At 51.5% G+C, this 11,614-nt stretch overlaps 2 protein-coding genes across 2 annotated transcripts in view; one reads left to right on the top strand and one right to left on the bottom strand.

Moving 5' to 3' along the window:
• LOC123240793 (N-formyl peptide receptor 2-like) overlaps positions 1–1,594 on the bottom strand; it is a 12,183-nt gene extending 10,589 nt beyond the window's left edge. Inside the window, exon 1 of the mRNA XM_044668511.1 lies at positions 1,548–1,594. Coding sequence (XP_044524446.1) covers positions 1,548–1,594 — 47 coding nt within the window. The remainder of the gene's footprint in view (positions 1–1,547) is intronic.
• Positions 1,595–2,887: 1,293 nt separating this feature from the next.
• Positions 2,888–10,922, top strand: HAS1 (hyaluronan synthase 1). The gene is made up of 5 exons (XM_044668510.1): positions 2,888–2,972; positions 3,501–4,282; positions 4,741–4,966; positions 5,747–5,879; positions 10,247–10,922. The coding sequence occupies exons 1-5, from the start codon at positions 2,888–2,890 to the stop codon at positions 10,920–10,922; spliced, it is 1,902 nt and encodes a 633-aa protein (XP_044524445.1).
• The last annotated feature ends 692 nt before the right edge of the window (positions 10,923–11,614 follow it).

Below are 11,614 nucleotides of genomic sequence, written 5' to 3'. Positions count from 1 at the left end.
CTCTCTCTCTCTCTCTCTCTCTCTCTCTCTCTCTCTCTCTCTCTCTCTCTCTCTCTCCCTCTTCACTCCCTCCCTCCCCATCTCTCCTTCCCTCTCTCTTCTCCCCCCTTCCTCTGTCTGTCAGTCTGTCTCCCCCTCTCTTCTTTTTCTCTCTCTCTCTCTCCTCTTTCCTCTCTCCCCTTCTCTCTGTATCTCTGTCTCTCTCCCAAAACACCCCTTCCAATACCTAATGGAACAGTCAGGCACTTGCCTTCTTTTTCTCCAGGTCACACATTCCTACTGCTTATTCCACTGAGAAGTGTGAAGCCCTGCCCTCCCCTCTTCTCCCCACCCTGGTCACCTTTTTCTTGCCATGGTCCCAGAATAGGCTGCAGTCCTGCAGATGTAACATGTCCTGGGCAGAGTGCATTGGGACCAAACATCTCCTCCTTGGTCTTAGATGCTATTCTCTTAATGTGTGCTAAGGGGCACAAGAATCTTTGTACCTGCCCTGTTACATTGTTGGTTCCTATTAAGTTTGTAGTCCATTTGGACCCCCAGATCCTCTACACATAAAAAACCCTTACCTTTTGTCATAGAATCTAGAATAGTATCAGTTCTGAGGTAGAAGAGTGTAAGGACTATGGGGCAAGCAATGGGGGATAAATGATTCACTCAGAATCAGAGGCTAGTCTCCAGATCTGGCTCTGTCCACGGAGCAATCTAGCTCCAGTCATGCCTCTGTCATCTTGTGCTTGGACCAATAGCTTTTTGGATCCCATTTATTCCTCTTACTAAATTTAATCTGATCTAAATGTAGTCTACCATTTGGGTCTATCAACATCCTTTGGTTTCCTGTCTCCGTTATCCTATAACTTTGGTATACTTTTCAGTTTTGTGTCATCTTTAAATCAATGAGCATGCCATCTGGACCTTCACCTGAGTCATTAGTCAGAATTTTGAGGAGCACAGGGCCAAAGACAGATCCCTGTGGCACTCTACTAGAGACCTTCTTTGACACTAACTTTGATATGTTTACTTTTGGGTCTGGTTATTCAATTAGTCTTGAATTGACTGGACCTGACTGTACTAGCCATTGTCTAGTCGTCTGACCTGCCAGAAGACCGTGAGAAACTTTGTTAAGTGCTCCGATGAAATATTCTGACGCAACAAGATCCAAAGAAAAAAAGAAAAGTCGAGTGGTGTTGTTCTGACGTGATTTGCTCTTACTGACATCTGGGTGACTCATCTTTAGCACAGCGTCTCCTTCCTAGTGGAGTGGCTCCCTTTGGAAAAGCTCCTCCAGAAGTTTTGTTTTCTGCTTTGGGTTCTGAGTACTCAGCACTGTTCTTGCTGGAGAGCCTTTCATGAATCCACTTCAGTTTGTTCATCATTCCTTTGATAGTAGTTTGGCTCCTGAAAATCAGGAGAGTATTTGCCCTTATCTGGTGCTGCTTAGCTCCCCATTCTCCAAGAACCTTCACCAAAAAGGGCTCAGCAATCACAACCAATGGCTTTTCCTGTGCCTGGAGATCCACGTTTGTTTAGAGTCGATGACTTGAGCTTACAGAGGGCACTGAGGTGTTGCCTTGCCTTCTCCTTCCTCATCTTGCATTTCCACACCCTGCTGCTGCTCATTTTTGTTCTGGCCTTATCTATCTGAGGATCATCTTACTTGGGCATGAAAACAGAATCAAAGTAAGGGTCTGAGTAGTTCTGCCTTCCCTATTAATCGTTATCTTCCTTAGTCCCATCCACCCTGAACAGTGTTCTTGTCTCCTTTCGGTCTTTCCTCTTAGCATTGTGCTGCTAATGATGAATAATCATTAATTATAAAATTAAAATTATAATTAAATAACAATAAACAAGTGATTAATAAATGTTCCTTGATTTCATTTGACTCTTGCCCTTAACAGAACTCAAAAAGCTTTCTGCACAGTCCTTGTAGATTGTTCTGGACTTCAGTCATCCTTGAGAGGGGAGGGAGTTTGTCTGGAGAAGAGAAAGGAAATGGAAAGATAGGATAGAAGGGGGTGAGGGAGAAAGCTGGGGGGACATTGGTAGAAAGAGAAATGGAAAGAGATGAAGGAGGTGAGGAGGGGTGGAGGGGGAGATGAGAAGAGAAAAAGGGAAAGAATTTGGAGAGATAGGATGATGAGAATAGAGATAGAGATTAGGAGAAGAAGAGAGTTAGAGAGAAATCAGGAGAGATGGGGAAGATGGGAGAAATAGCAAGATGCAGGGAGGCAAGGAGATATGGAGAAGATGGGGGAGACAGGGAAGGGGACAGAACACACGAGGAGATAGAGATGGGGAAAGATGGGAGAATCGAAGGGGAGATGATAAATATAGGGGGAGAGAGATGGGGAAGATGGAGGAGACAGGGAAGGGGACAGAACATGAGAGGAGACTGAGATGGGGAAAGATGGGAGAAGACAAGGGGAGATGGCAAATTGGGGAGGAGAGATGGGGAAGATGGAGGAAGATGAGAGAGATGACTGGTGAGGGGAGGCTGGCTGGGGAATTCCTTTCCACAGTCCTTCCCTCCCTCCACTCTCCCCCAGAGGGAGAAAGGTATGCAGCAGTCTCAGTCTCCAAGTAGAGGATGGGGTCCTGAAGTGGAGACTGGGAGTGGGGGGGTTCGGGTGGGGGCCTAATAGCGGGAATCGGGTGGGGCAGCAGCTCCTGCCATGACCTCAGGCCTAGGGGGCCCTGCCCAGTGCTGACGTCAGCCCCCAGCTACAAATGCCCCCCCTCTGACTAGGCAAAGGAGAAAGAGAGAGAGCAGGACACTGGAAGGGCAGGAGGAAGGAGCCTGAGGAACATGGGACAGGTGTGTGTATATGTGTTTGTGTGTGTGTGTGTGTGTGTGTGTGTGTGTGTGTGTGTGTGTGTTGCCTCACACCGTATGGAAGTGCCTGTCTCTGTGTCCAAGCATCTAGATGTGTTTGATGGTGGGTTCCTGAGTGTGTATCTTGGTACTTTTGGATCGGGTCAGTGGTGCTGTTGCTGTTACTGTGGGAAGAGTGGCTGTGTGTGTGTGTGTGTGTGTGTGAGAGAGAGCACGGGAAGAAAGGGGACAGGGCAGTGCCTCAGTTTCCCTCTCTATCTGGGGAATGAGATGTCATGGAGACTAAAAGACAGCCGGGAGCAGTAGCGGTGGGAGAACCCAATGGAATGAAGAGATAGGGAAGGAGGGGGAAGGCTAGGCTGGGTTGAGCAAATGGGCAGAACAGACGGACCGATCCTGACCTCCCTCATGACCAGGCACCAGGCTCCTGCCTCTTGGGACCCAGAGGAGACCACAAAATCAATCCACTCCTTTTTCTGTCTGGGTCCCTCTTATGTATCCATTTTCTCTGGTCAAGGGCAAGGGATGACAGACAAGGAAAAAGACTTGCGTTGGGGAGCCCAAAGCTTGTCTGAGAAAACAGACGACACATAGTCAGGTTAAACTCGAGAGTTCTTTGGGGATGGTGCCAACCCATTTTGGTCCCTTTCCTTTCCTGGCTGGGTCTCAGTTTCCTTCAATGAAATTGTGGATGGGGTGGACCAGATGATCCCTGAGATCCAAACTAATCCGGTGCCTTTTTTGTTCCAGAACACCCCCAAATCTGGTCCCCGCCGAGCCTGGACTGGGCCAATTCGCCGGCTCATGACAATTGCCTTTGCCCTGCTCATCCTAGGTGTCATTTCTTGGGCCTATGCTGTGGGTGTTCCTTTGGCTTCCGATCGTTATGGCCTCTTAGCCTTCGGCCTCTATGGGGCCTTTCTCTCAGCACACCTGGTGGCCCAGAGCCTCTTTGCCTACCTAGAACACCGGCAAGTTGCTGCCCGGGCGGCCCGGGAGAAGCCCAAATGCTCTCGGCGGGTGGCATTGACCATCTCTGCCTACCAAGAGGATGCTGACTACCTGCGTCAGTGCCTGCTATCAGCCCGGGCGCTGCAGTACCCGAGGGAGCGCCTCCGGGTGCTACTGGTGGTGGATGGCAACCGGGAGGAGGACATGTACATGGTGGAGATGTTCCGGGAAGTTTTCGAAGCCGAGAACCCTGCCACCTTTGTGTGGGATGGGAACTATCACCAGCCATGGGCCCCCCAAGTGTCAGGGGATGGTGGCAAAGCTGGGGAGGTGGAAGCCGGTGGCTATGTGGAGGTGGAGGCTGAGGACCCAGGGCGGCTGACTGTGGAGGCCCTGGTGAGAAGCCACCGATGTGTGTGCGTGGCTCAGCGCTGGGGTGGCAAGAGAGAGGTCATGTATACAGCCTTCAAGGCCCTCGGGGACTCCGTGGACTATGTGCAGGTGAGGGGCTGCTGGAAGCCAAGAACCCCAAGACTCTGGGATGATCCCTGTGACTCCAGACCCCCGACTCAGCCCCCCATGCCTTCTGACCCTAATCTCTTCAGATTCCTAACCTCTGACCCATCATCCCTGAACTCTAGGACTCCCTCTCCCTGCTTGATTCCTAACCCCTCTGACACCTGAGACTCCCAGGCCCCTTTAACCCTCTGATGTCCCACAGTTCTGCCCCCCAGCCCCTCAAATAAAAGAGGTCCCCCTACAGCGGGCTCAAAGAGCAGATAGCCTGCTTCGGTGACTAACTAAGGGGGGGATGTTCACAGCCCCCCCAGGGAGGGAGGGAGTTTGGAGGTGACAGGATGACCCAAACAATGTGTGAAATGACTTGGAGGCCACCTTCTCTGGTCCTCCAGAGCCTCTGACTGTTGGCCATCAGGGTCTGACTGTGTGTTTTGGCCCAGGTGTGTGACTCCGACACGAGGCTGGATCCCATGGCCCTGCTCGAGTTGTCCCGAGTGCTGGATGAGGACATGACTGTTGGGGCTGTGGGTGGGGATGTGCGGATCCTCAATCCTTTGGACTCCTGGGTCAGCTTCCTGAGTAGCCTCAGATACTGGGTGGCCTTCAACGTGGAGCGAGCCTGCCAGAGCTACTTCCGATGTGTTTCTTGTGTCAGCGGCCCTCTCGGTAAGCCTAATTGGGGGCCCTCGGGGACAGGAGACGGGATAGAAAGGGACAACGAGAGGGACCAAGACCGGTATGGAGACGGGGCAGAGCCGAGGATAGGAAGGGAGAAGAGCATGGGGGTGGGTACAGAGAAACTAAAGGAGGAGGCAGGACAAGGACAGGGGGTAAGGGCAGAGGTGGGGACGAGGCTGGGGATGGATATAGGGAGAAGTTTGTGGTTGGAGTTGAAGGTGGGATTTGGGATAAGATCAGGAGGGAGGTGAGGATGGGATTAGGCAGAGGAATGGGCATGGGGAAAGGATGGGAAGGGAGAAGGGTGGGAAGAAGGATGAGAACAGAGATGAGGATAACAGTGGGGTGGTGATGATTCTGGCTGAGAATCTGACAGAAATGGCAACTAGGGAGGATGGAACTAGGGAGGGCAAGAATGCTTTTGAGAGGGCTCGGGATGATCTGGGCGATAGAACTGGAGACAGGCATGGGAACAGAGATGATGGTGATGGAGGCAGAATGGCGATAAAGATAGAGAAAAGGGCAGAGATAAAGGTGGGGAGGATGGAGATATCAGTGATGGTGATGGGGATGGGCATGGCCCTGGTGATGAGGGGGATTGGCTGGGGCCAAGATGGTCTATTCATTTGGCATGGCGTGGGGTATGGGGATGGGGACAGAGATGAGGATGGAGAAGGATATCAGTGATGGGGGTGCTAAGGAGGACATGGGAAATGGGGGAAATGGGCTGCACCCAGGTGCTTATGGGGGTGTCTCTGTGTCTGGTAGGTCTGTATAGGAATGACCTGTTGCAGCAGTTCCTGGAGGCCTGGTACAATCAGAAGTTTCTGGGCACCCACTGCACTTTTGGGGATGACCGCCATCTCACCAACCGCATGCTCAGTATGGGCTACGCCACCAAGTAAGGAGGAAGCTGGGGAATATACCGGGTTAGAGAAGAGGGCCGGTAAAGCAGGGTGCTATAGTAAGTGCTGCTGAAGGGGAGGGCTGTACTAAGGGACAAGGTGGGGGAAAGAATGAACTGTTCAGTGGCATGACGGTCAATTAGCTAGGCTGTGCACAATGACAAATGGGGAATGGATTCTACCAATGTTCTCAAGGCACACTGGGTGCTGCCAAGTGACTGTACGGGGCTGGAGTGGATAACATGGGCCAGAGAAGGAGGCAAGATGTGAAGGTGGTTATGCCAAGTGAGATAATCATAACTCAGAAAAGCATCTCTTGCATCTCAAGAGAGAGAGAGATTACAAAATCTTTCCTCAACACGCTCACGTGACGTAGGGAGAGCGAATGACTTTAATTCCATCGTGCAGATGAAGTAGTTGAGGTACTGAGAAATGAAGTAGTATTTCCTTCTCTTTACAAGGCTGTCTGTCTTACCTCCATCTGTTGGAACCAAGGAGAAAAATCTAATTGCTCAAACTTGAAGCCATGTTTTCTCCTCAGACCTTCTTGCCCCAAGTCTTCTCTAGGTCACACATTCCTAGTGCCTTCAATTCATCTTTTTTCCTTCTTCTTTCAAACCCTTACCTTCTGTCTTAGAATGGAAACTAAGACCAATTCTAAGACAGAAGAGCGGTAAGGGCTAGGCCAGTGCTGGTGAACCTTTTAAAGACCGAGTGCCCAAATTACACCCTCGTGCTGCCTGTGAGTCTCTCACCTTTCCCTAGATAGGGGAGGGAGATAGTACTCCCATTGGGCTGCTCGGCAGAGGAATGGGGGATGTGAAAAATGTCCTCTGGCACGGTAGAGTGGAGGAGGAGAGCAGCCCTCCTTTGGCACACATGCCTTACGTTCGCCAACATGGGGCTAGGCAATTGGGGTTAAGTGACTTGCCCAGGGTCACACAGCTGGGATCCTTCACCCCATCTTTATACGCTATGGTCTCAAGATCCTCTACCATCTTGGTCCTTGACCCCTGGATGTTTTCCCTAGGCATCATTAATGTTCTTCCTAAAAGTGATGCCCCAAGCAGGAGATGATGCTTCAAGTGTGGTCTAACCAAGACAGTACTGCAAAGACCACCTTTCTCCTTCCTCCTCTGCCTTCCTCAGTTCAGTCTGAGGCCCCATCTGCATCCTTTGGGGCTCAATTACAGATTCGACTCACACTACTCTTACAGCTCACTAAAAGTCACGAATCTTTTGGGTTCAAATATGGTCTTGCTTGAATAAGTGAGTTGCTTGTCCTATATTTGACGACAGTCTAGAAAAGGATGTTGCTCTGTCTGCACCAGGCAGGCTGTCTGCTAAAACGCAATCTGACTGCGGTTGGGTTTTATAAGCGAATCTGGGTTTATTGCACTCACTTATTTCAGGCTGCCTCACCCTAAGGGGCAGCCAGGTAGCCCAGTGGATACAGTGCTGGATTTGGTGTCAAGAAGGCTCGTCTTCCCGAGTTCAAATCTGGCCTCGGACACTTCATAGTTGCATAACTTTGGGCAAATCTCGTAACCCTATTTGTCCCAGTTTCCTCATTTGTGAAGGAAACTGGCAGACCAAGCTGGAGAAGGAAATGGAGAACCACTCCGGTATCTCTGCCAAGCACACGTCCCCACATGGGGTCACGAAGAGTCAGACACACGCATCGCTCTCGTCTTGCACTTGTGAGGATGATTTTTTTGAATCCCACGTCTACTACTTGCCGTTGATCCCGACTAAATCCCGTCTATTACATGTGGTCCTTTATTCTAGCCCTTCCAGATCCTCATCCCTGATTTGCCAGCCAACAAGCTGGCTGGCCCTCCCATCTCTGTGCCATCGTCCAGGCTGAAAAACTTACTAGCTTTGTGATTCTGGGTAAATCCTTTAACTTTGTCTGCCTCTGTTTCCCCATCTTTAAAGAGAGGATAATGAGGGCATCTAGATCCCAGGGTTGTTCTCGGGAGAAAATGAGCTAATTGCCTCGTGCTTTGCAAACCTTCAAGTGCTAGAGAAATGACAGTTATTGTTGCTGTCATTGATGCCTTCATCCCAAGCTTGGGTAAATGTGTAAAACAGCACATGCCCAAGCACAGATTCATGGAGCACTCCCAGATGGCATTAAATCATTCATCTTGGGGTGTGCCATTCAACCAAGTTTTTAATTCACTCGGTCGTTTTTCAGCTAGCCTTTGCCTCTCCAGCTTTTCTCTAATATGAAAGGTTTTGCTAACGATTCCCTTAAAATCTAAATAAATTAGGGGGGCAGCTGAGTAGCTCAGTGAATTGAGAGTCAGGCCTAGAGATGGGACGTCCTGGATTCAAATCTGGCCTCAGACACTTCCCAGCTGGGTGACCCTGGGCAAGTCACTTGACTCCCATTGCCTAGCCCTTACCACTCTTCTGCCTTGGAGCCAATACACAGTATTAACTTCAAGATGGAAGGTAAGAGTTTAAAATTAAAAAAAAAAATCTAAATAAATTAGGTCCAAAACTTCCCCTGGTCTTGCTTTGATTATCAGATAACAACCAAAACAAAAAACAAGGTTTGCAAAGCACTTTCTATAAATATTAACTCATTTGACCCTCACAACAACGTTGGGATGTGGGTGCTATTATTACTCCCATTTTACAGATCAAAAAAAGGCAAATAGAGTCCAGAGTCCGATAACTAGTGTCCGAGACATGATTTGAACTCAAGACTTTCTGACTTCAAGTCTAGCAGTCTATACAGCTTGCTTAGATACTTTAGTGTACCCAACGACACAAATCCTGGACTGTTCTTTTTTTTTTTTTTAAGTTAATTTAAAGTTTTAAAACTCTTCCCTTCTGCCCTAGAATTGTTCAGAACTAAGTTATCGGTTCCAAGGCAGAAGAGCAGTAAGGGCTAGGCAATTGGGGGTAAGTGGCTTGCCCAGGGTCACACAGCTAGGAAGTGTCTGAGGCCATCCTAGCCCATTCTTGACTCCTCATTCTGTGTGGCTCTTATTTATGTCCTCCGAAAAGCATCCACAAGGAGGTCCACCCAACTGATGGTGTCCTTCTATATTTTTCTACTTTACATGGATGCTGCTGGATTAGGGGGCTTCCCCTTGATCTCGTTACCTGATTGGTCCATCTTCTATTCATGCATCTCTTTGGGGACGCTTCTCCATGTACCCCACGTAACCGGTTCCCCTCTACCCCAAGCCTCTCCAGTGCCCTTTGTGGGGTCCCAAACTTGACTTCTCTGAAGGCTGAGGAATTCCTGGCCTGGAAGTCATGGGATGTCACTGGGAAAAACTGAGGTTGAGTAGCTGGGACCTCATTTCAAAGGCCATCTGACCCACCGGCCTCCTCTTGTTCCATCTGAGCTCCAGCTCTTTGCCTCTGGGCCATGGAGACGGATGGGTCAGCTCCATGGGTTTTCCACCTAGTTGATGTGTATGTAGTTCTCCTTATTGTTCTTTGGCTTGATGCCCCAAGTCATCTGCAAACAGGAATCTCTGCAGGACTTGACCATCTGTTGGAAATTCTCCTTCCATCTGGGCCCTGTATGGGATGTCCAGCCCCAGTGGCCAATCCTCTTCCTCCTTTATGTCTTTTGTCACTGTGGTTCAGTCATTTCAGTGAGTCTGACTCCTCGTCACCCCATTTGGGGTCTTCTTGGCAAAGATAAGTGGTTTGCCATTTCTTTTTCCAGCTCATTGGACAGATGAGGAAACTGAGGCCAAGAGGGTTAAGTGACTTACCCAGGGTCACACAGTGTCTGAGGTCAGATTTATCTTGCTTGATCTTAATTGTCAGAGGCTTATGAAGAAAGTAATTCCTGCTTTCCCAGCCTAATTGACATAGGGTAAGCTAAGACAGTAGACTGCTCTCTGCCTCCGTTTCCCCACATTGACATGGGGATTCTTTTCCATTATGAGGTTGACTAGATATGGCAGAGTCAGCAGTGACATGGTGGATAAGGACCAGGAAGGCTTTCAAAGTTGTCTTCTGACAGCCTGGCTGGCTGTGTGACCCTGGGCAAGTCACTTAATGTTTCAGCGCTGGAGGCTCTGTCTGTGAACCCTTACTTTCTATCTTGGTAACAACTCTAAGACAGAAGGGCAAGGGCTAGGTGAATGGAGTTAGGTGACTTGCCCAGGGTCACTGAGCTGGGAAGTGTCTGGGGCCGTATTTGAACCCAGGTCCTTCTGACCGAGCCACTTAGCTGCCCCGACACTCCCTAAGACTAAGTGGCTGCCAGCTTCCTGGCGGGTGTTTTGCTCCCATCAGTGTCACCCAGGGTGGGGCTGGGCCAGGTCTGGGGATGGCCGCAGAGAGCCCTCGCAGGCCCCTGACCGAGCGCCCTCTGTCCCTCCAGGTACACGTCTCTGTCCCGCTGCTACTCGGAGACGCCGGCGTCCTTCCTGCGCTGGCTCAGCCAGCAGACGCGCTGGTCCAAGTCCTATTTCCGCGAGTGGCTGTACAACGCGCTGTGGTGGCACCGGCACCACGCCTGGATGACTTACGAGGCCGTGGTGTCGGGGCTCTTCCCGTTCTTCGTGGCCGCCACCGTGCTGCGCCTCTTCTACGCCGGCTCTCCGTGGGCGCTGCTCTGGGTGCTGCTGTGCGTGCAGGGCGTGGCGGCGGCCAAGGCGGCCTTCGCGGCGTGGCTGCGGGGCTCGGGCCGGATGGTGCTGCTCTCCCTCTACGCGCCGCTCTACATGTGCGGCCTGCTGCCCGCCAAGTTCCTGGCGCTGCTCACCATGAACCAGAGCGGCTGGGGGACGTCGGGCCGCCGCCGCCTGGCCGCCAACTATGCCCCCGCGCTGCCGCTGGCGCTGTGGGCCGCCCTGCTGCTCGGGGGCCTGCTGCGCAGCGTGATCCAGGAGGCGCAGGCTGACTGGAGCAGCGAGGCGCGCAGGACCGAAGCGCGCTATCTCGCCATCGGGGCAGTCGCCTACGTGGCCTACTGGGCGCTCATGCTGGCTTTCTACTGGGTGGGGGTCCGCAGGCTCTGCAGGCCCAGGGCTGGGGGCTACCGGGTGTCCGTGTGACCATGTGTTCGTCTGGTCGTGGTGGCTGGGAGACAGGAACTCTGGAGGAGCTCCGTTCCGGCCCAGCACTGCGGCTTCCTGGGGGACGCTGGACAAGCCACTCCACCTCGCCGGGACCTCAGTTTTACCTTCTGTAAAGAGTGTACTCTGGACAAGAGCATCCCGAAGGTCCCGTCCAGCTCTCCCTCCGTGATCCTGTGACCCTGCCAGCTTCAAGCTACTACTTGGGTGACCTTGGATCGGTCATTTCCAGGCTCCGGGCCAGGGATTCCTCATCTGAGGGAGATCGGACTCCATTTCCCATGTAGGGCTCCGATTAGATGATCTCCAAAGACCTTTCCAACACCAAGGCTTATGGTCCTTTGAATCTCCTTTCATCCAGGAGGCAGCTGGGCGCTAGGACTCCGGGTTCAGTCTCCCAGCCCTGCTGCCTGACTGTGTGGGCTTCGGGAAGGTCTCTTGCCCTCTTGGGCCTCAGAGGGCGTACAGCTCAGGGATGGGCGCTCAGTGCTCACTCCTCTGTGATTTCAGAGATTAGATGTAAAATGGAGGCTAAGGGCCACATGTTAGATTGGACACTCTCTTGGGGTTCTTTCCAGCTGTGATGTGTATTTTAAATTCTCCCCATGGAGCTCTGGCCCCTTGGCATGTGTCCGAGACTGAAAAGGCAGCTCCCAGGGTACCCCTCTGAG

This window comes from Gracilinanus agilis, chromosome 3 (assembly GCF_016433145.1).
Source record: "Gracilinanus agilis isolate LMUSP501 chromosome 3, AgileGrace, whole genome shotgun sequence".
In the NCBI taxonomy this organism is placed as follows: domain Eukaryota; kingdom Metazoa; phylum Chordata; class Mammalia; order Didelphimorphia; family Didelphidae; genus Gracilinanus; species Gracilinanus agilis.
This window is presented reverse-complemented; position numbering and strand designations above follow the sequence as displayed.